This window comes from Ambystoma mexicanum, chromosome 3q (genome assembly GCF_040938575.1).
Source record: "Ambystoma mexicanum isolate Mex_15411 chromosome 3q, UKY_AmexF1_1, whole genome shotgun sequence".
In the NCBI taxonomy this organism is placed as follows: Eukaryota; Metazoa; Chordata; class Amphibia; order Caudata; family Ambystomatidae; genus Ambystoma; species Ambystoma mexicanum.
The window spans coordinates 337,460,213-337,485,011 of record NC_090926.1 but is presented as its reverse complement, the minus strand read 5'-3'; the positions used below and the strand labels follow the sequence as shown (position 1 = coordinate 337,485,011).

At 44.7% G+C, this 24,799-nt stretch overlaps 1 protein-coding gene across 1 annotated transcript in view; it reads right to left on the bottom strand.

Annotated features, from left to right (window-relative positions):
- The window catches only part of LOC138582555 (hepatitis A virus cellular receptor 1-like), a 171,343-nt gene that overhangs the window by 29,867 nt on the left and 116,677 nt on the right, over positions 1-24,799 (bottom strand). The window contains exon 4 of the mRNA XM_069653934.1: positions 13,788-13,843. Coding sequence (XP_069510035.1) covers positions 13,788-13,843 — 56 coding nt within the window. The remainder of the gene's footprint in view (positions 1-13,787; positions 13,844-24,799) is intronic.

Genomic DNA, 24,799 nt, shown 5'->3' with positions numbered 1-24,799 from the left:
GATGAAATGTGGGCATTCGGTTGGTGGGGAAGTATCTGGGGAGCCATTGATTAATGTGACTCGTGCAATTCGAGGCACTAACCTTAAAATACATGCCACCTGTACAAAATATCATCCTTTCTCATGGTCTGCACAACCCATGCTGGGGCAACTGCCAGCAGGCAATCTACTTTGTGCAGCAGCTGCACTTTTTAGTGGTTCAAGTTTTAAAAAGTTAGAGTCTTTCTTTCAATTTGTGGGAATCCATTTCATTGCGAAAACTCAGTTCTACAAATACCAAACCGATTATCTATTGCCAGCCATTAGCGAAGCTTGGAGAATGGAAAAAATGTCTATTGATAGTACATTCGCGGGCAAACGGTTCAGGCTAGCCGGTGATGGACAGTGCGACAGCCCAGGATTTTCAGCCAAGTACTGCACCTATCACTTCCAGGACATGGAAAGTAAGAAAATTGTGAGTTCGGTGGTCGTGCAGGTGTCACAAAGTACCTCCTCAGTGGCCATGGAGAAAGTTGGCTTTGTAGCATCATTGCAAGAACTACAATCGCGGGGAATGGTGATCGACCTGATAGCCACGGACAGACACGTTTCAATTGCCAAGACAATGAGAGAAGAGTACAAAAATATAAATCACCAATTTGACGTTTGGCATCTTGCAAAAACAATCAATAAAAAAATGTCGGCTGCAGGTAAAAAAAAAGATATGCAAGGTATTTCACAGTGGTCCAAGTCAATCAGCAACCATCTTTGGTGGAGCTCAAAAACATGTGGAGGGTCGTTGGAAATTCTACTGGAAAAATGGTGGTCAGTAATGCTACACTGTACCAACGTTCACCGTTTGAACACAAACCAACATTTCCACAATTGTGAACATGGCCATTTGTCCACAGAGGAGGCACGGAAGAAGAAGTGGTTGATTCCTTCATCACCCACTCACAAAGCCATTGAAAAGATTGTATTTGATAAAACTATAACAAGAGATTTGAGGGGACTCACGGAATTCTGCCACACAGGAGATTTGGAGGTGTTCCACAATATGTGCCTAAAGTACAGGCCAAAACGATTGCATTTTGGCATGGAGGGCATGATAAATCGGACTCTTCTAGCGGTCTTGGCACATAACCATAATGTGTGCCGTCAACAAAGTAGGACGACCGGAACTTTAGGGACGCTTCGCTACAATAAGGCCTTCACTAAAAGAAGTAAACAATGGGTGATCAAACCAGTGTTTGAGGATATGCAATATGAGTTTATTGAAAGACTTATTGTTGACGTCCTAGATAGGCACATAAATGGAGTTGTGAACGAACCTGTGCAGGGGACAACTGCATTGCCACCCAACATTGCCTGTGTTCCATGTCCACCTAAAGAAGAGCTCATTGAGAAATACACATCACGGTTTAAATGATTGTAATTTTATTGTCTGTTCTCTCGAGTCTCCTCATGTTGCAGGCCCATTGAATATGTGTATCTATGTAATGTGTAAATAAAAGTGATTGCTCAGTGTACATGCAATGTGTCTCTCCACCGTTGCCCCTCCCTTCACCGTGCAGTTGTGCGAACCACCCGGGTGTCACCTGTGACGTTGCTCTGGAGTCTCCTCATGTTGCAGGCCCATTGAATATGTGTAACTATGTATTGTGTAAATAAAAGTGATTGCTCAATGTAGATGCAATGTGTCTATCCAACCTTGTTCATTTGCGCATTAAATTAAACCAAACAGTAATATAAATCATTTTTCAAAAAATATAGAATGTCTCCGTATTTATGGTTCTCTGGGGCTGCAAATGCACGCAGACAAAATGCAAAGATGGAGTGTAAATTTCAAGTCCTGTGAGATGGCCTTACACTGAATGTAGCTAACTAGGAATGTGTGCTCGTTCAAAGTGAAGGTCAGCTGCTTTGATTTTTTGCTCGGGTGCCGGAATGGCCCACGACTCAGTATAAGGTTCTATTGTTATTTGACCTGGACAGGCCGGGACCATCCCGAAAGACTTCTTTTTGGGGGTGTGGGGCAATAACGTAAGAAACGATAATGAATATAATTTCAGAAACGAAAGCCATTTAATGTTCGTTCATTAGAAGAAATAACGTCGGCATAGAAGGAGTGGTATTTCGGGGCTGCCCTACGCACAGACACAATGGAAAATGCAAATATAATGTAAGTAACTCTTTAGATGAGTTTATACCGCAATTTAATTACTATACAGTAGCTTTAAAGACGGGTTAAGTTGTACTTGTTCGTTCTATGTGGCATATTGTTTTGTACCGCGCACTATCTTGAGGAGAACCATCTCCTTTTACGGAAGCACCTCAAAACCTTCCTCTTTGCTTCTGCTTTCTCTCTCCCTCTCCCCTGCTACAACTGGTCCACTGTCTGCGACCTCGGTCCTGGGCCCTTCCACTCTCCACCTGCACTGCCTCCCTGTCAACCCCTGCACTGGGGACTGTCTCAGTATCCTACAGCCCCCCTTGACGTATAATACCCAGTTGCACTGTCCTAGCTATGAAATAATTTCCCGACCTAATATATAAAATGAATAATTTTAATAAAGATCTGATGGTGAGTCTAATTTCATTTTTTATGTTTTTCAAACAGGTACATCATCCATTATTGCATGTGTCACGAGTACCAGACACCGGCGGATGGGTTTTTCAACCGCCAGTTGCTTCTCCGTGTGAACAACGTTACCACCCTGACCATTTTATGGGACGATCGCCAAGTACAAGTATGCCCTTACGCGGTACTAACGGCTAGATGCAACATACAGACCGTTGTGGTGGCCTAGTGCCTCGTTGTTGGAACAGCCATGCGATTATCAGTGCGACCGAAGAGCTTATTTTATCGTAAACCAACACCCTGTATACTGCACACGAACATCGCGTGCCTCAAGACGAACTATTTTGGATCGAGAGCAAAGAAAAATGCAAATCGCTGAATATTCTCAAAACATTTGATGTCAAATAAATGTACTTTGCCAAATGTACAATCTTGCCGTTTGCTTTTAAACCACAGTTTCATATTCCGAATTGTGGCGCTGTATTGTGAGATGATCTAAGACCCTGTGTACAACAAAGGAACATCGCGTGCCTCAAAACAAACTTTTTGGAACGTGAGCAAATAAAAATGCAAATCGCTGAATATTCTCAAAACATTTAATGTCAAATAAATGTACTTTGCCAAATGTACAATCTTGCCGTTTGCTTTTAAACCACAGTTTCATATTCCGAATTGTGGCGCTGTATTGTGAGATGATCTAAGACCCTGTGTACAGCAAAGGAACATCACGTGCCTCAAAACAAACTTTTTGGAACGTGAGCAAATAAAAATGCAAATCGCTGAATATTCTCAAAACATTTGATGTCAAATAAATGTACTTTACCAAATTTACAATCTTGCGGTTTAATTTAAAAGTACAGTTTCATATTCCCAATTGTGCCGCGCTGTGTTGTGTGAGCTCATCTGTGTTGATTTCCTGGTTCTGTGTGGAGTCGCGTAGAAGACGCCTCGGCGCGTTTGCCTACGCAGCACAGTCACGTCACGGATAGAGGCGGGGAATATGAATGTTTTGATAAAGTCTGTTTCAGGGGCGGGGGATTTGATTTAGTGCCGCAAAAGCAGGTCAGCCAGGGCGAAGCGGCAAGTGATAGGATTATCAGAAAATGGCGGCTGATTTCGAGTGCGTTAATGGACAAAAAGTCGGGTAAGGTCCATAGGAAAGTTTTCTACGATCTACCGATTTATGCTTAAAAACACATGGCCGAACCGTAGGGACAATAAAAAAAAAGTCCCGGAACTATCCTTTAATAAACTTATCTTGATCATTTAAAAACAGTTTGTATCATTCTTTTTCACAGGTGGTACAGGCTGGTGGCCTATCGTTCCTTTACATGGTGGCTTCACGGGAGGCTTGGACACCGCGTTCAAAGAGTAATACCCGCCTGTGCCGTTCATGCCATAAGACAAACTTTCCCCAGTGACAGCGGTCAGTACAGGGGATTTGTCCTCGCTTTGCTGCAACCTGACCTGTACAATGTGTAAAGTTTTGTATTTTTGTGCCATCAAAATAAGAAACAAAATAAAACACCACATATATTTTAACAACGGTTGTTTTGATTTTTTAAATGAATCAAGTGTGTATCCATTCAGCAGTCTTCCTATGCCTTGCTTATCTGCACGCCCACCGGCCCATCCACCCCCCCCATCAAAGGCGGTTCGCGCCAGTGGATGCGCGCTGCCATGGGGTGCAAACGGGCAATGTGCCAAACACCATGTACACTTCAAAAGGTATCCCACGCCCAGGGGCCATTGCTCACATGGCCTCCTCAGACCCCGTTTCTCCAGGAAGTCCTCCCCTGACGCTGGCCGCCCCCCTGCAATCCACATAAGTGTGTATCCATTCAGCAGTCTTTCTGTGCCTTGCTTGTCTGCACGCCCACCGGCCCATCCACCCCCCCATCAAAGGCGGTTCACGCCAGTGGATGCGCACTGCCATGGGGGGCTGTCAGGGGCGCAAAGGGCCAAGGTGCCAAACACCATGTACACTTCAAAAGGTATCCCACACCCAGGGGCCATCGCTCACATGGCCTCCTCAGACCCCGTGTCCCCAGGAAGGCCTCTGCTGACGCTGGCCACCCCCCTGCAATCCACATAAGTGTGTCTCCATTCAGCAGTCTTCCTGTGCCTTGCTTGTCTGCATGCCCACCGACCATCCACCCCTCCCATCAAAGGCGGTTTGCGCCAGTGGATGCGCGCTGCCATGGGGGGCTGTCAGGGGCGCAAACAGCCAAGGTGCCAAACACCATGTACACTTCAAAAGGTATCCCACGCCCAGGGGCCATCGCTCACATGGCCTCCTCAGACCCCGTGTCTCCAGGACCCCCCTCACGCTGGCCGGCCACCGGCAAACAACATAATACCTCAACATACACACGTCATTCATTCACAAACACACCCGTTTCTAATACTTTATAAACCACTTGATATGTCTCATGAGAACATCTTTGTGCTTTTCAAGTCAACTCCTGAACGTGCTACCTGAGAACCACTGAGATATATGCTAATCTGCTCGTCGTTGTGCTATCCGTGAACTTCTGTGACCGCTTCGAGCAAACTCGTCAGTGTGCTACCTGTTGCCATCTGCCTTTTCTCCTGCAACATACTGCTCTGCTTGCTGAATCCAACTGTTTGTTGGTCAAGGTAAGGCCATGTATCCTAGTCAAATTTTGTTGATTTTTAAATTTCTATCTATTTGCGAGTAGAGTACTCAATAGTGCTATGTTCATTGGTCTCATTGCTATTGACTTGAGTTTCAATTGTTATGCTATCAATAGATCTATTTATTTTCATCTGTGTCAATTGTCATCGAATTGCATCCTTCGGGGGTCCAGTCTATAATGTAAGCATGTTTCCTTCTCATGCAAGACAGAACATCCAAGGGACGAGTCACATGTCCAAAGTTTAGTCACATCATTTATAAATTTCTGCAACTTATTCAAATACTAAGCCGCACATGATGAACTGGTATAGTTCCGGCGACCAAATCAAACCTTGCATTGAACATGGTATGGTTCATTTACTTTTGTATCACATTTTTATTCATCAAGATTGTATAATAACGAACGGCGATATTTACTTTTCAGAATTTTCAACAATGCCTGCCTGTTCGATTAGCGGGTGCCCTTCGAAGACCCATGCTAAATCTGAAGGCACTACAATGCATGTATTCCTGAAAATTGTTGATCGAATAAGATAATGGGTCAGACATTGCGGATATCCACTGGTTGAGCTGGAAAGTAGAGTCCAAGAAGTCTTAAGTCTTAGTGGACAAGCGTGGTGATCGATACCACATCTGCAGCCGGCACTTTCCCTCGAACATGTACACCACATCTTGTGTAACAACGAAGAATAAACTGCGAACAACACGAAAATTGCTTGCAAACGCCATTCCCACTCTATTCGTCCACATTCCGACACTGGTGAGTCAAGTGTCCGGATTTAGCTTTAGGCCTTGCGGTAGTGTGTAGATAGCTGAATGGATTAATTGATATTTTAGGTGTTGTGTCCCTTGTAATACTATCAATATTGATATGAGTGTATAGCTTTTTGAAAAATGGCAATTTTTAATATTGGCATTTCATTATCAAACAATAATTTACCTTTACAACTGCTTGACTATCCCTTAAATCTGAAGCAAGAACATTCTACATCTGTGACGTGCTCGCAGTTATCAACCACTTGTAGCGCGTATCAGGTACTTGGCTATTCCGCTACAGACTTGTTTTATGCATGTGAAGTAATAGTTTTTATGTATCATGTAATTATTTTCCCGAATGTTTGGTTAGTGCTTTCCAATTGATATACACCTTAGTTATCGTCCACTGGAGTTTGTTTTCAGTTATAATTAGTGTAATCTATACTAATGCAAGTACTCTCTTTCAGGGAGATGCAGAATCGTCCACCACATTGACAACATCCCTAGATGTTCTTCATCAGCAAGAGGTATGGGTACTGACAGCTCCATCGAACTAGATCATCAGAGCTGGAATACTTGTCGTTTGATTGTTCTACACAATGTTTCATTCGTGGTTAGCCATTAATATGTACCTGTGCGGTCGACCCCAAGTGTGTGTTATTTTTTCAATATTGTAATCCCTACTAATGCAAGTACTATGTTTCAGGCAGTTGATGGAGTGTCAACACCTGCACTTGATGCAGAGCCTGACATTCAAGTAATTCCAGGAGAAGTGGAAGCGGGACCTTGCATATACGAATCGGCGCAACAGCTTTCGGAAGTGCGCACTACATTTACAACATCCCTAGATATTCTTCGGCAGCATGCGGTATGGATACTGACAGCTCCATCGAGCGTGATCATATAATGTGATTCCATTTGCTATACTTTCTTCCCTATTAACGCAAGTACTGTGTTTCAGGGAGACGACGGAGCTTGCACTACAATCACAACATCACATTTAGATGATGCAGATCTAAATAAATCGGAGAAATAAGTCGATTAAATCTGATCCTATTTAGATATTCCTTGATTCTTTTAGACAATGCATCATTATCATTTGTGGTTATCTCTTTATATGTACCTGTGCCGTCGACCCCAAGTGTGTGTTATGTTTACAATATTGAAAACCATACTAACGCAAGTACTGTGTTTCAGGGACACGACGGAGCTTCCTCTACAATCACAACATCCCTTGTTGGTGATGCAGATGTAAATAAATCGGAGAAATAAGTCAATTAAATCGGTTCATATTTAGATATCCATTGATTCTTTTAGACAATGCATCATTTGTGGTTATCTCTTTATATGTACCTGTGCCGTTGACCACAAGTGTATGTTATGTTTACAATATTGAAAACCATACTTATGCAAGTACTGTGTTTCAGGGAGTTGCTGATGCCTCCTATCCAATACAATCATTCATGGCAGTCCATGCGGAGCCAGAGGTATGAATACTGACAGTTCCATCGAACTAGATCATCAGTGCTCGAATACTTGTCATTTGATTGTTCCACACAATGTTTAATTCTTGTTTAGCTATTGAGATGTACCTGTGTGTTCGTCCTCACGTGTGTTTTATGTTTTCAATATTGTGATACATAGTAATGAAAGTACTATGTTTCAGGGAGTCGATGGAGCGTCATTCCGTGCTGTCTACGCGGATACAGAAAATATAGTCGTTGCAGCGCAAGAGGAAGGGAAGACATGCGGAAACGAATCGTAGCAGAACTTGATATTAGATCGAATCAGAACTTGATATCAGCGATATTACTTTCAATTGTGGTGATATCTCCTCAACGATACTGTCCGAAACAACTTTGACGCCGGATGACAGTCTCATGAAAGAGGGCAAATACATAGTATTCGACAGTTGTCTGATGGATATTATAAGTATGCTGAAATGTGGACATTCAGTTAGAGGGAAAGTATGTGGGAAGCCATTGATTCATGTGACTCGTCAAAAACAAGGCAGTAACGTCAAAATACATGCCGCAGTAGATTAAATCATACGATCTCATGGTCTGCACAACCGATGCTGGGGAAACTACCAACAGGCAATCTACTGTGTGCAGCTGCCTCACGTTTTAGTGGGTCCAGTTTAAGAAAGTTAGAGTCTTTCTTTCAGTTTGTGGGACTCCATTTCATTTCTAAAACGCAGTACTACAAATTCCAACATGATTATCTATTTTCAGCCATTAGTGATGCTTGGAAAATTGAACAATTGTCTCTAGCAAGTACATTCGGAGGCAAACAATTCAGGCTAGCCGGCGATGGACAGAGCAACAGCCCTGGATTTTCTGCCAAGTACTGCACCTACCACTTTCAGGACATGGATAGTAAGAAAATTGTGAGTTCGGTGGTCGTGCAGGTGTCCCAATGTAAATCCTCAGTGGCCATGGAGAAACTAGGATTTATAAAATCATTGAAATATCTACAATCGAGGGGAATGCACATTGACCTCATAGCCACGGACAGACACGTTTCAATTGCCAAGACAATGAGAGAGCAGTTCCCACATATTAAACATCAATTTGACGTATGGCTTCTTGCTAAATCAATCAATAAGAAAATCTTGGCTGCAGGGAAAAAAAAGGTTTGGAAAGTATTTCACAGTGGTCCCAGTCTATCAGCAACCATGTTTGGTGGAGCTCCAAAACTTGTGAAGGGTCAGTGGAAATCCTAATTGAAAAATGGCAGTCACTGATGCACCACTGTACCAACGTTCACCGCTGGACAGAAAACCAACATTTCCACCAATGTGAACATGGCCCTTTGTCCCCAGAGGAGGCACGGAAGAAGAAGTGGTTGATTCCATCTTCACCTACACACAAAGCCATTGAGAAGATTGTTTTTGATAAAACTCTATCAAGAGATTCGAGGGGACTGACAGAATTCTGTCACACAGGAGGTTTGGAGGTGTTCCACAATATATGCCTAAAGTACAGGCCAAAGTGATTGCATTTCGGCATACAGGACATGAGACTTTGGACTCTACTAGTGGTCTTGGCCCATAATGAGAATGTGTGCCGTGAACAATCTAGGACTACGGGAAATGTAGGGATGCCTCGCTACACTACAGCCTTTGCAAAAAGAAGTAAGAAATGGGTGGTGAAACCAGTATATGAGGAAATGGAGTTCGACTTTGTTAAAGGCCTTATTGTTACTGTACTAGAGAAGCACAGATATGGAATGTTGAGCGTTTCTGTGCACAGCACTGATGCATTGCCGCCGAACATTGCCACTGTGCCATGTCCACCCAAAGCAGAGCTCATTGAGAAGTACAAATCCCGGTTTAAATGATTGTAATCTGATTGTCTTTTTGAAAATAATGTTATTGTACAGTGTGCATACAAAGTATGCTAACCCTAACTCCTCTCTTCACCATCCTGGGTGGCGAACAACATGGGTGTCATCTTTAACTTCTCTCTCTATTCACCTCATATCGCTGACCTTGTGAATATGTGTATGTATATATTTTTGTTGCTGTAACTAAGTTTCTCAATCTCATGTAAATGCTGCGCACTGTTAACCGAGGGGAGGCTTGCGTATTGCAAATAATAAAACAAACAAACAATAAATCTCACTTTCAACTCAACTCCTCGGGTACTTTATACTTTCCCTGACCTTCCCCCCAAAAGTCAATGGGCCTCATTACACGGATGGCGGTAAGGGTTTACCGGTACCGGTATTTTACCGGTACCAGTAAATCCTTACCGCCTTACTACGAGGTCCCTTTGCGGGTTGGGGAATTTAACGCCTGCTTTTTGCAGGCGTTAAAAACCAACCCGCAAAGGGACCAGGGAGCTAATTACGGTACTGTTATTGTACAGTGTGCATACAAAGTATGCTAACCCTAACCCCTTCCTTCACCATCCTGGGTGGCGAACAACATGGGTGTCATCTTTGACTTCTCTCTCTATTCACCTCATATCGCTGACCTTGTGAATATGTGTATGTATATATTTTTGTTGCTGTAACTAAGTTTCTCAATCTCATGTAAATGCTGCGCACTGTTAACCGAGGGGAGGCTTGCGTATTGCAAATAATAAAACAAACAAACAATAAATCTCACTTTCAACTCAACTCCTCGGGTACTTTATACTTTCCCTGACCTTCCCCCCAAAAGTCAATGGGCCTCATTACACGGATGGCGGTAAGGGTTTACCGGTACCGGTATTTTACCGGTACCGGTAAATCCTTACCGCCTTGCTACGAGGTCCCTTTGCGGGTTGGGGAATTTAACGCCTGCTTTTTGCAGGCGTTAAAAACCAACCCGCAAAGGGACCAGGGAGCTAATTACGGTACCGCAATTTGCGGTGCCGTAATTAGCACCTTCCCATTCCCATAGAGCCCTATGGGGCAAAAATGGGAATGGGGAAGGGCAATGGGGGAAGGGGGAATTACCACCCCACCAACCTTGGAATAGGGCGGTAATTCCCCTTTCCACCAAGGCGCTGCCGGTATTTTACCGGCATGGACCAAGGTGCTTATAGCACCTTGGTCCACCGCCATCCGTGTAATGAGGCCCAATGTCTCCATAGTTATGGTTCTCTAGGGCTGCAAAGCTCGCGGACAACGAGGACAAAATTGGGGGCCTTAGATCGCGCCAAGCGAGGCGTTTCAGATGGGCGAGAAGCCAGTTCGAATTTGCATATTGAGGCCTAGTACATAGATGGAGTCGAAAATTCAAGTTCTCACAGATGGCTTTACACGGGATGTTGCAAAGTAAGAATGTATGCTCATGCAGATTGAAGGTCAGCAGCTTTGTTTTCTTGCTCGCGGACTGAAGAGGCCCGCGACTCGCACTGGCAGTATAAGGATCTATTGTTTTTTGACCTTGAGAGACAGGGACCATGCTGAAAGGACTTCATTTGAAGGAGGGGTGCAATAACATAAGAGACGATAAGGCTGAAAATTCTGAAACTAGACCGAGTTTCATGTTAGTTCAGTATATGAAAAATCGTTGGTACGAACACAGTGGGATTTACGGACTGCATTACGCAGAGACACAATGGAAATGGCAAATATAATTTAAGTAACTCTTTAGACGCTTTTATACCGGAATGAATGAATGAATGAAGAGCAAGTACAACATTTGTGGGATTGTCTTTCTACCGGGCACATGGGCACGCATGTGCCCATTCGACACGCATGTAGACAAACAGTCGTTTCTCAGTGGTTCAACGCTAAAAAATCATTACATTGTGTGTTTACCTCGATTTATTTCGTTAGTTTTCGCATTGCTTTTAGAGCCGAACATACTCCATTGCACTATCCTCGCAAGCAAATAGTTTCAGCTCGGCCGTAATAAATAAAATGAATTATAGCAATAAAGATCGGCTGGTGAGACTAATTTCAATTTTTATGTTTTCTAAACAGGTACATCCTACCGTATTGTGACTGCCACCTATTCCAGACCCCGGCCGATGGTTTCTTCAATCACCAGCTGCAGCTTCTTGTCAACAACTGCACAACGTTGACCATTTTATGGGACGATTGCCAAATGCCCATATGCCCTTACCCAGTACTAGCAGCTAGAAGCGAACATATCAACCTTTACAGTGGCCTAGTGCCTAGTTGATGGAATAGCCTTTCGGTTCACTGTGCATCCAAAGTGCTTCTTTTAATGAAAACCAACACTGTGTGCACCATTAAGGAACAGCGCGTGACTCACGATCAACTTTAGAGGATTTGCGGATCGAGAGAAAAGAAAAAAAATTCCATTCCGATTTAATATGCCAATTGCTGAATATTCTCCAAACATTTAATGGAAAATAAATGTACTTTACCAAATGTACCGTATTGCTGTTTGATTTTAAAGTACAGTTTCATATTCCAAATTGTGGCACGCAGCGTCATGAGTTGATCTGTGTTGGTTTCCGGGTTCTGTGTGAAGTCGCGTAGAAGACGACTGGGCGTGTTTGCCTACGCAGCACAGTAACGTCAAAGAGAGAGGAGGGGAATATGAATGTTTTGATAATGTAAGGCTCAGGGGTGGGGGATATGATTTAGTGCCGCAAAAGCAGCTCAGCCAGGGCGATGGGGCAAGTGATAGGATTATCACAAAATGGCAGCTCCCTGGTGCCTGTTTTCGCATGCGTTTAATCGATGAAAACTCGGGTAAAGTCCATAGGAAATTTTTCTAAATCGTGCGACTTAGGCTTAAAAACACATGGCCGACCCGTAGGGACAATAACATTTTTTGACAGGAACATCGTATCCAAATGAATACAGTTTTAACTTTACTCTTGAGTAGGTCATACAACAAGCGTCAGGGCGTTCCAAGTAAGTTAAAAGGCGTTCCAAGTAAGTGAAATCAAAACTGAAAAGAAGGAGTCCCCTGAACCTCGTAAAGAATGGTCCAGTCGAAAACAAATTTGATTGCACTTGCTTAGTTCAATTTTTTTTTAAAGTGTGTGTGTGTGTGATTAAGGTAACATTGTTTCTACAGTGAAGACAAAGGGGACTGTTTTGGCACTTGTGTTGGGTAGTGCCATTGGAAACTCCCAGACTCAAATTCATTGTGTTGATTATCATTGTAAACTCCATTGGTGCCAGAATGACACGAGAGCATGATTGTGGTGCAGATTCTCCGTTTTGGGGAATGCTGTGTATAATGTAATGCTTCTTGTCAGAAGTAGCTATCTGGCAACTGTATTTTTGTTTGTCTTAGGGCCCTACTTCAAACTAAAGTAAAGTCCACTGTATTTGGACGTGTTTTACTGTTTTGATCTACGACTCCCAAAAGCCTTAGCCAGCATAGTCAATGGCAAGTGATCATGGGATTTGTAGTCCAAAATATCTGGATGGTAGCAGACCTCGGGCCTAGAGTGTTCATCTAAATACATTCTCAACTGAAATTGGTTGAGGCAGATGTGGCTATGAGATGCTCTTGAATTATGTAATATGAATATATTTTTGCTTTTTTTTCAAGAATGGTTACAACTTTTCTATTTTTATATATTTTCTATGATCAATTGTTCCACTAAAATATAAGTGTGCGACATATTTCTTTTATGTGTACAAGGACCTGATAAAACACTACTCATTTACTGAGATTGCATGTGCTATGATGTCATTGTAGCCTGCCCATCAGTCCTCTACAGATTAGAGGGCAACCATTCAGTCTTCTATTAAACAGTGAACCGGGTATTCTTGGAAACCATTTGTTGGACTTTGCCTGGGAAATCAGGTAGCTTACGGAGGCCCTCTCTTGAACCTCCCAAAATACTGCTGTAGGTTACAGAGCATCCCCGCCGCCCCCATTGACTGCAATAATTTAATGTCCAGTCGTTATTTGCAAGCTTCAAGCCATACTCTGCCTTCATTACTCTGGAATACTGTGTAACTTACTCTAGGCATTTCGGAGAACCAGGAGGTTATCTCACTTCTCAGGGACAAAGCAGGAGTCTCACTGCTCAGTGAGGATGGTAGAAAGGGCACGGACTGGTGCTTAGAAGGGTTGGGTGAGAGGATCCACTCCCTGCGACCAGTGCTCCTCGAATGAACTGCAAGGGGCATTAGCGAGAGCAGGGGGCCTGCTAGGGGGGCCTGCGTCTTTTGGTTGTAGCCCCAGATAGAATCTCAGGAGCTACATCCAAAAGGCTAGCTATCCCCCAGTCCCGACAGTTCCGACATTAGCGTAGCCCCAGGTCTTTTCCAGACCTAGCAACACCCCTGGGCCTGTGCATGCCCTTTCCTTTGGAGGGCGGCAACCTCTACGCTGGCTCCTTGTGCGCCCATTGCGTGGCCAGACCTTGTCATACTCACTTGTTTGTGTATCTCGTTTTCAGTCCATGAATCCTCTGTTTCAGACACTGGAATGGCTGTGGAAAAAATGACAAGCACAGGAGACGGAATTAGTGAGTTATGTCTGTGAAGCGGTGGTTAGTTGATGACAGGCTTGGGTGGATTATTCTACAGAGATTATTAAGTCAAAAAGAAAGCAGATCACCAAGAGACGAACATGTTCATTGTGTAGCTCAGCCAGCCTGATATTACCAGCAGGGAAGGGCGGTGGGCAAGCTGCGAGGGTCCCTAACATTTTGCTGTCTATGGATCGATCAGGGCTCAAATCGAGGGTACACGCGGGTGGACGGAGTCCCCACTTTTTTTAAAAGACCACCTTAAGATGCTAATTTCTGGGGATGCCAGATTTAATTTGTAGGTTAATGAGCCCCCCCACATTTTGTTTAGGACGTGACCCCTGGGATCGATGTATCCTGAGCCTGCAATGAGAATGTGTTCTTGATGTAGGCACCGGGGGCAACCGCATGACGCCCTGAACGCATTGGCAGGTTTGGCGACATGCTTCAGGCGAATGGGGAGAGGAAGGAGACAGGATATGACATGAAAGCCCCTATAAAAGCAGGGTGTCTTCCCTGGCACAACTTGCTTCTCTCCATTTTCTGATTTTCATTTACATCGATGTCCCCGGGTCATCATCAATGCAAGCTATCGGGGGCGGTGGGTGGGGAGCTTCAGGATTATTGTGTTGTGGATTATTTATATCAACACTTCAAGTCCACAGTCAATATGCATGCCCTTGAAAATGACTTTTCCTGAAAAGCTACTCATCCCAATTACTTTCTAATAGACCATCTTCATTGCCAACATCAACCTCTGTCTCGACAACCCTGAGAACAACCCACCAGTGAACTGCTCGGAAATAGCTCCTACGTCTATTTCGCAGATTAGATACAAATCCAGACCCCACACCCCCCATGCGCAAAGGTTGGAAGTTCTCTTCTCACGTAATTGCCCCTTTGACGACCCCTCGTCTGGCCCTGAGTTTTGGTCAGACCATCACCTGTTAAAATGTGCCTTCCTTCAAGAACCTCTCAAATCATGCAGCCTTCCACCAGTGAATAAAGTTATTTATCTTGTTGCCAACAGCAGCTAAACCGTCACATCCTGAGCAAGAAAAAGGTACATTTGAGGCCAATTTCAAACAGCCATAGCCCATGTATCGCCCTGCTCTGCTCACCTTTTCAAATCCCTGATCATTGACCTTGTGACTTATACTGCCGGGCCGAAGGATCAAAAGACAATGCAAGACTGTGCAAGAATTCACTATAAGTTTTATTTTAGTCACAGAAAATAGCATTTGGTTTGACAGAGCTCTGTGGGATGGGGTTAGGGTGACATCATCAGCACACTGGGTCTCTCCCAGAATCTTCAAAGGACCATGCTCCTCAGCCCATCCGTCTCTCCCTTATATTAGGCAGGCCTGCTCTACAGGAAAAAACAGTCACTCACAGTCTCTAGGAGTATATACTTTCCCAAACACTTCCTTCTTGTCTCTGTGTCATTCTTGTGATTGTGTCCGAAGTCACCTGGGTCATGTTTTGGTTCTCCAAGGCTCTCCTACCAGGTAATTTCACCAGAGACCCATACGTTTGACACTGTGGCATGGCTTTAGGCACAAAGTAGCTGTAACGGTATTGTCTGCTTCACCCTCTGGGTCAGGCTAAGCAAACTAGTTTCTCAACCTGTACTGGTCTAGGCTGTTTGGGTCGTTCCCTGGCTTTTACTCTGCTGCCTCAGGACGTTCCTTAATGCCGAAGGTCTACAGTTGTCACCCCTTTGCCTTCACTTCCTCCTCCCACCACCTTCTTTTCCTCTTCTCTCTCTCTGCTACTCCTTTCCACCTCCTTGCCAGCCCGATATCTGCATTTCCCATCCCTCTGCCTTCCAACTCCAAACTCCCACAGCTTCCCACCCCATCTCTCCCCCTTATACACCCTAGTGGGGCTGGAGCCAGGCTGGGTATATGTGAGATCAGGGTCAGCCTTGTGTCCATTGCAAATGGACTTGGTTATTGAATAAAACCTGGAGAAACCACCATTTCCCCGGGTAGTCTGAATTGTACGGCAGAACACGCTGTGGATCCACAGGACGGGGGTTACAAACCAGATTTCGACCATTTTAAAATGAGTCTTCCAGTGTCTCTGGGTAACCTGGTTCCCTCATGCGACCTCCAGGTTTTGAGGCGGAACACTCTTTATGGTAACAAGTCCATCTTCTTTATAACAGCGGGGGCCTGTGGTCTGTGGTGAGCGCGTCCCGTGACTGTATTCGATGTGTGAGGCGTGCATGCTTGCTCTGCCCTAACCTAAAGGATTCATGGTTGTTGCTGAATGGTGGGTAGAGTCCCATGGTTGCGGATCCATGTGGGGCTCCTTCCTCAATCTCCAAGCTTCCTTTTCCTGTCATACCCTCCTCTGTCCGCAGAAGGATTCGACGGCTGGTGGTGAGCCTTCTGCGTATCTGCGGGATGATGGGAACCCATCCTATTCATCCTCCTGGGCCAGCATCACGGAATAGCTGGTGATCTCTCTGTTCCAGAGTTACCCTGCTTCTCTTCCCTATCCACTCACAAGTCAACTTATCGCAAGAACTTCCGCCATCCCTCCCTATGTTCTTGTCAGGGGTCTATGGGCCCCATGGCTCCTGCTGTAACCCTGCTGCTGAAGAAACAGAATGCGTCTCCTTCATTCCTTTCCAGCTACCGTCCCATTGGTAACATCGTTGAAAGAATTATCACGAAACAACTGCAAGAATTCAGTGAACAGAACAAAGTGGATCTTTTCCATTCAGATGTCAAGAGTCCACCCTACCTGACAGTTGCAAAGGGACACTTTGACTAGCCGAGAATAAGCAGTCAGCTGTTATCGTACTCCTTGACCACTCGTCGGCCATTGATACCATGGATTACATCATCCTCCTGTTTCGAATTCGATGCAATATAGGTATTTAAGTCTCAGTCTGGAAGAGGATCACCTCATTGCTGAAAGACCGATCTGCCCGAGTGAAGCTCAGTGTTTTGCCTCCCAGAGAACAACCCTAACTTTCCCTTTTCCCATGATTATTCAATGCATACATTCACCCTCTAGCGTTCTACACTTTTACAACCCTTTTAATATTTATGCAGACGACACCCAGTTGAGTATCCCACAAGATGGCCCCTCTACCCCCCTCCTAAAGGCAGCTATTGTCCTCATTGTCATCCAAACATGGGCCTCCAATAGCCAGCTCTGCCTGAATTCAGATGCGTCTGAACTCCTTTTGTGTGGGGTCAACCAGAGCCTAACAGTACTTAGCTTGTACGCATCATCCCTGGGACCCCTCTAGCCATGTCAAAAACAGTGTGGAACGTAGGTACAACATTTGACCAACACGCGTCCTTTACCCCTCGAATAGCTAACCTGACCAGCAAGTGTCACCCACAAGTGAATATGCTGCGAATAGTCCTTCCAGCACTGGACAGCCAACACAGGATCTTGATCATAAAAGCACTCTTTCTGTCAAAATCTGACTACTGCCCTAATATCTACTAAGACCTCTCATATAAAGAACCGTCGAAACTCCAAGCACTACAAAACAGAACACCACGCCGAGGTGTTGTGCACAGTCTGGAAAGCAGTCATGAATGTTGGCCCAGAACACCCCCATAAATTCTTCCAGAAATACACCCCGAAGAGAACCATTTGATCAAGCACAAGCAATCCAGGTACTGTACCAAAAAGCCACTCGGTTATCATTGGCAATACAAGTCTTGCCCCAAAGTGCCCAGAATTGTGAAACAAAGCACGACTTTCGCTGAGACGAACACTGGGACTTCTGAAGGTACACACAACTCTCCTCTTACTCCAGCATTAGCTTTCCGGCAGCTGATCAAGACATCCCCTGGTGGTCACTCTCAGCCAGATACCTGCATCCTACTTCATCCTGCCTGAAGGCCGGTCGGTCAGGGCACAGGTTTCCCTCGGCCCAGAACACAGCTGATGCTGTGACTTCATGTAGACACTATTATGCTGGACTCATTGTTAAGTCACACTATTAGTATTAGCAGAGTGTTGTCCATGTGTTATAATGTATCATTGCTTGGATGCTTTAACGGTGCTTAATCATGTAAAACGTTGCTACTAATGTAACTGACTACCAAGGCCTAGCCCTGGGTTTTGCCAGCATACCTTTCTCCCTTCCCTCTGCCTCCTGCCCCTACTGCGTCCACTGTTAGTGCACCCCCTTTCCATTCCCCCTTTCCCTCTTGGCAGCATTCACTGATTGAATGGGACTCATTATGAAACCCCAAATAAATAAATTAGAATAAAAGTTTAACACAATCTTCTTATTAGAATTACTCTGCCTCTGAAATTTCTCATCAAATTTGCTGTGCCACTATATCGGCACACTGGGACTGAAGATGCTTGTTAACAGTACTGTGCCCCACAATAAACACATCAGAATTGCTGTGCTACAGAACACGCTCATCAAAATCTCCGTGCAACATAACACGCTCTTCAAATATGTACATCTGAATGTCTGTGACACCGAACATACTCATCGGTATTACTGCGCCAAATCCTACGCACGCCAGAATTACAGTGCCAGATAACACAGCAGAAATCTATACAGTTAGATTAAACACAAAGGGATTCCTTCAAAACGACCTGTGTATCATTTATATACTTATAACTAAGAGCTTCCAATAGCATAAAAACGGAATTTCCACACAGCAAAGCTCACATTCTGTTTTATAGTAAACTGTTTCAAATCCACCAGAGTCCTTGTGAGGAAAGGACCTGGTAAATGTACAGTCTCCCATATTAAATAGTCTGCAAGTAGCCTGTCGCCCGCACACAGTACCAACAACAAGTCCCAAGCAAGCCACAAACAGAAGTATATGCTTCTGCTTCTCCCAGAGGCAGGGAGACCAATGTTGGAGTACCATCCACGGCGCCGAAGCAGTTGTAATCATGGCTGCTGTGTACAACATATGGACAACTGTCGATATGTGTATAAAAGACCTTCAAGAAGCCCCAATCACCCCTAATGGCAACCCTATGGTAATAAAGCGATCAAGCGTGGGTGAGGCCGATGTGTTAACGTGATTGGGGTTTGTTACGAAGTGATTTGGTTTTGTCCAGGTGCAACCATGTAAAAAATGATTTTAAATCTTGGTTTTATAATCTTTTTAACAGAATCTTTTATGCCTTGTATATAGACGTTCCTACCCCCCTTTTAACGCGTGTAACCATTTATTTTCTTAACTTTTCTTTAAATGTCATAATGCATGTGTATATGGTTTATGTTAACCAAAATTGCACAATAAAACAAAATAAAAAAAATATGTCTTGTGTTTTGCACGTTGCCTTCTTGATTAAGTGATTGGATAGTATAGTGTGTTACAAAGATTTCTATGACGCAGCAATCACGCAAAAAGGCATCTTTACACAGATGTTGTCAGGGTAGAGTACTGACTGAGCGAGTAGAACCTCTTTAAATAGTGTCTAAACTGCAAATGCGGGGTGGCAGAGGATGCCAACATGTTGCTGCGGCTGCTGCGCCCCGCCTCCGATAGCTGAACCCGGGACTAGCAAGAAGGCTGGCAGATGACGGCGATAGACTTCTAGCGGGTTTGCAACGGACAGAACGAGAGCCCAGACGCAGTTGCAGTAGGCGCTATGAACCAAGTCGAGTGCTTTACCCACCAGCAACCAGAGGAGCGCCTTAAAACCTGGTGAGATCGGATCGTGACTGCCACAACGGAGCACAAGTCCTGCTGCCACCTCCGGAGTAGTCTGGAGCCTCTGCCCTGGACATTGTGGAGGTCCCACAGTAGTCCAAACAGCTGGAAACAAATCTGTTCACTATTTGAACTCTAGTCTACAAACCTTTGAAGGCTCCCAGTCCTAAAATGCAAACAAATAATTCTGGTGGCCACATGACACCATTGAGCAAACCCGTTGCTCTCTGCCCAGGTAGAACGATGCCGCCGGCTCCAGGCATCGTGCAGCGCACGGTGTCAACTGGCAGGTTTATCTAGCAGGAAAAGAGGAATTATTCGCCGCTCTACTGGCAATTAATACTCACGTTTTTGCCGATGGTCAGTTGTGCCTTCTTTGTATTGCTTTATAACGATCCATTGTGAGATGTGTTCATCGTGGACTAGAGCTGGTGGACACACATCACTTGTGCTCTTCATTGGGCAGGGCTGAATACATTAAGGGCCCGATCAAAAAAAAAAAAGTGCAAAGACGCTGCATAGTATTGTGCGTGTAAAACAACTGAGCGCCTACTTGCGCACAGACGTTTCTTTGCGTGCTGCGCGTATTCATGGAAAAATAACCGCAAAGTAACTTGAGGTGCAAATAGCGGCTGGAATGCCAAAGACACACCCGCACGCAAACCAAAACCAGCGACACATACCAACATTCGCACCTACCTGATCCCCACCATCAATCACCGTGGTAATACTGCAGGCTGCCCCCCCCCCGCATCCAAGGCAGCACTCCAGCAACACTGCATATGAACCCCGTAACCCAAAAGTGCACACCAATAATCTGCGTACTATTTTGCATAATCCAAGGCAGCGGCCGGTAAACCTGCGTGCGAAACCCTGTATTTCCAGGCTGCAACCAGCTAATCTGCATACAATCACTCCTAACTCCAAGCAGCACCTCAAATAAGTTCCGTCACCCCTTAATTGCTTTGCGCGTTGGATACTATGTGCACAGTGTTCTGCGCATCCTATCATGTGGCGGTGAGTTCGCGAGGTTTGCGTGTAACTTTTCCCAAGGTGAGGTTGCGCTTTGGGTTCCATAAATTCGGTTATGTTTGCGCTTCACTGGGCATGCGATTTCACTGTGTGGACCGCTCTCATTATTCCTCATTTTGTCGGACGAATGGGGAATATGCATGCTCCAACCCTATTCATTTCTTTGCGTGGAGTGTCACGCAAAGCGCTTGACTGCACGCGAAGACGTGACAGACCGGCACAAAGTCTCGGAAATGCACGCAAAGTCTGATCCATGAATCGGGAAAAGTGCAAAAAATTCTATGACTCAGGCCCTAAATGTTTTAACATGTGTGTTGTTCTTATCATCACCACCCCGGTATTGTCATCTTATTACCTGCTATCAAATGGTCCATGAGAGCTGACGAACGCTTACAGCTATTTTCATGTGCCCTGTATTTCCATTTGTGTGAATGGCTTCCCTGGGAAGGCATTATCACATTTAAAACAATCTAAATGTTGCAGTCTTCTGACCTGACGTCACACCAGTGGAATATGGTTAGGATATTCCACTGTTGTGACCTCATGGCAGATGAATACATCATTGTCTCTGCTGCCCACAATTCTAATCCGACCGGAGGGAAGAACAGGAGGCCAAGTACTCTCTGGGCCTCATTACGAGTATGGAGGGAGCCATGCCGCTCCGGGTACCGGGTCCGGGTTCCAGGAATAGGGAATTACTGGGCCATGCCGACTGTGGCGGGCCCGGTAATTCCCATTCTTGGGACCCGGACCCACTACATCGTCATTCCCATTTGAGCCCCCATCAGGCTCAATGGGAATGGGGAGGATGCCAACAACGGGCCTGTTAATGACGGGCCCGTTGTTAGCATGCTGGGCCGCTCGCGGGTCCTGCTAAGGACGCCTGGTCTGGACAGACATCCTGAGCGGGACCCGCTGCAGACCTCGTAATGAGGCGGCCCGGGAATGAACGGTGCCGGTCCCTTACAGGCACCGTTCATTCTGCGGCCGCCTAACGTGTAATGAGGCCCTCTGTCACCAAAGCAGCATGTGCCACGACGGTCGTGGCACATAACTATACTGCGTGGTACACTCCCACGTCCATGAAAACGTGGAAAATGGCACTCTTTTGAAGCGCAAATCATGGAGGTCTGCCTCAATGAAGGGTTGTTTTTTTTGCTCCAGATCAAGGCTGATCAAGAGGTGTGGCGGAATGCGAGGGTCGTATCCAAGCATGTCTTTACAGGCAGGCCCCCTCCCTCCCCACCCCCATCCTCCGACTGCTCTTTTATTAGAAGGCTAAGCAGGGACAGTCACATCATATAGCAGTATTTGTGGTCGTGGTGCTGCTTCGTTGCTGCTGGCTTAGGGGGGCGGAGCCCAATGTTTATCTAAAAACATTCCAAACATTCCCCACTGCCTCCTGGGCAGAAGTGATTTGGACAAAGTACATCTGCATTTTAACTTCATCAGCTTCTAGCACGCCAAGGTGTGAATATGTTATTTTCCCATCCCTGTCAGGGCCAGGGATTACACATAAATAGCATCAGCAGAACATACCCCACTCACCCAAATCCTCGAGAGAGCACTCTCATCCAACCAGCAACTAATCCATCCCTGATTTTCCCACGCCTTCCACACACCCCCTTACATCAATGTGGAAGCCATACAGCTTCTGCTACTGATTACAGAAGCTGCTGTCCCAAATTAATGAAACTCAGGGGAAAATAAGAGACCCCACCTACCGAGGGAGAGAGAGAGAGAAAGAAAGAGAGAGAAAGAGAGATTCTTTTAAGGCTGGGTCATGGACAACGGATTCTAAATTGCAAAGAGAGAAAGGAGCTCCATTTGGAAGAGCAGGGATGGCGTCCGGGCCTTTCAACTATTTCAGATTTAGGAGTCCTGAGTTGCAGCCCCCATATTGGCAGTCTCATTTAAAAAAAAGTGTTCTTTGTACTTTAATTCAGTACATTAAATGTGCGCTTTGCAACACACACTTTACAGACTGCATTTACTGGCATCTTGAGGCAAAATGTAATTCAGGCATTGAAGTATCCAGCAGTCTTCTTATACCAGCACCCGTTTTTGACCGGCACCCGACAAGTACAGACCGCGGCCGAACTCTGCCATTTACCCTAGTGAGCCGCAACACACCAAACGGAGCGGTAAAATGGCATCGCACACATATAGTAATGTATGATTATTTGATGGCCCATACTCAGTGGTGTTATCTGATTGGGCCCCCTCGGGGGGGATTTTCCTTTTTCCATAGATTCGCCCCTCCTACTATAAAGGAAACAAGTCCTCATCTACCTGCAGGGTCTACAGGCAAGGAGATTCCATCAGCATCCTAAGAGCTGACACCTAGAGCGAGCCACGACACACAACCCAGATGCCTGTGTAATCAACCAACACATGAAATTGTGATCTACTTCCCACCGACTACTGTATTTTTGGCTTACTTACCTTTAAGGTGAGTGGGCGAAGGAGTTACACCGATGACAAGTATTTATGGCACAAATTCTTTAAGCACAATAGAAAAGCTGAATTTCCTCCTTTTCCTTGCAGTTGCAGCAACCAAGGACTTATACGCAGTCCTCCCTTATTCACAAAGTGAGGTTCCCCCACTAGAACCTTCTAAGGTAATTTTGTAACCTTTTAGTAAGGTTCCAAGTTCGAGTTAATAAACCACGAGTGATAGCAGAGTTAGTAATTAGCTATTTCCCACTTCCTTTTTAACCTACAGGTTGTATGTGATTCCATTTTCTCTAATTGGAGCCTCTGAATAGGATTTTGCCCATGAAAATCTTTCTCCTGACGAATGTTCCACATTCATTTGTACAGCACAAAACCATGTTGAGACTTCTGTACTCTGGATGTAAACAGAGACATTGAACACACGTTTTTGATGATTGCTATTAAGTTGACTATTGTACACAATGACTGAGAAGCATTGTGTTATTGCTGATTGATTTGTGGTTAAACAATCCATTCATTGAGGTTGACGTTTTCCCATGGGACCAATTTTTGGACCTATTATTGATGCCAGGTAGCATTGATGCTAACCCACATATATCTATTTAATACTCTTTTTAACTATTGTTTCAGATTTATTAAAATATTTCTATTTTTGAATTGTATGTAAACTCACCAATTCTGTCGATTATCACTACTACCTGTCGTGCTTTACTCTATCTCTTTTATCCTAAAGTGTCTACCCTCCCCGGGCCTAGATAGAGTCCACACTCCCAACCCTGGTTGGGTTAGTGTGAACCGGGATTCCTCACAGATTCCCTTGATTGCTGTATTGGTACCTGGCAACAAGATGGCAACGACTGGTAAATGGTGATAGTGCTTGAGCATATGATGATAGTGACTGTGCATATGATGATAGTGCTTGTGCATATGATGATAGTGCCTGTGCATATGATGATAGTGCCTGTGCATATGATGATAGTGCTTGTGCATATGATGATATTGCTTGTGTATATGATGATAGTGCCTGTGCATATGATGATAGTGCTTGTGCATATGATGATAGTGCCTGTGCATATGATGATAGTGCTTGTGCATATGATGATATTGCTTGTGTATATGATGATAGTGCCTGTGCATATGATGATAGTGCTTGTGCATATGATGATATTGCTTGTGTATATGATGATAGTGCCTGTGCATATGATGATAGTGCTTGTGCATATGATGATATTGCTTGTGTATATGATGATAGTGCCTGTGCATATGATGATAGTGCTTGTGCATATGATGATAGTGCTTGTGCATATGATGATAGTTTCTGTGCATATGATGATAGTGCTTGTGCATATGGTGATAGTGCTTGTGCATATGGTGATAGTGCTTGTGCATATGCCTGTAGGATATATAATGCATATAAAAGAGCCAAAACTGTTGGTTTTTCCAATGCTTGTTTTGAACAAGAATGCAGGGCAAGCAATATTGCTTATACATGAAGTGGTTGAAGGCACACTGGTCAAGACGTCTTTATTTAATCAGGCTCTAGTTACAGCTGCATTCGAGCCATGACTGACCTTTCAGAAGACTTCTTAGGAATAACATGTCCATCCCCTTAAAAGGTTTGGAGCTAGCGGAAAAAGATGTGGCTTTGGGGTTCGGTGTAGGGGAGAGGAGAGAGGTTGCTTTGGGCAGGGAAGAGTACATACTGGGCGGAAATGACCATAGGGATTACCATGGCCATGGACTATCAATGGGTTGGTAAAAT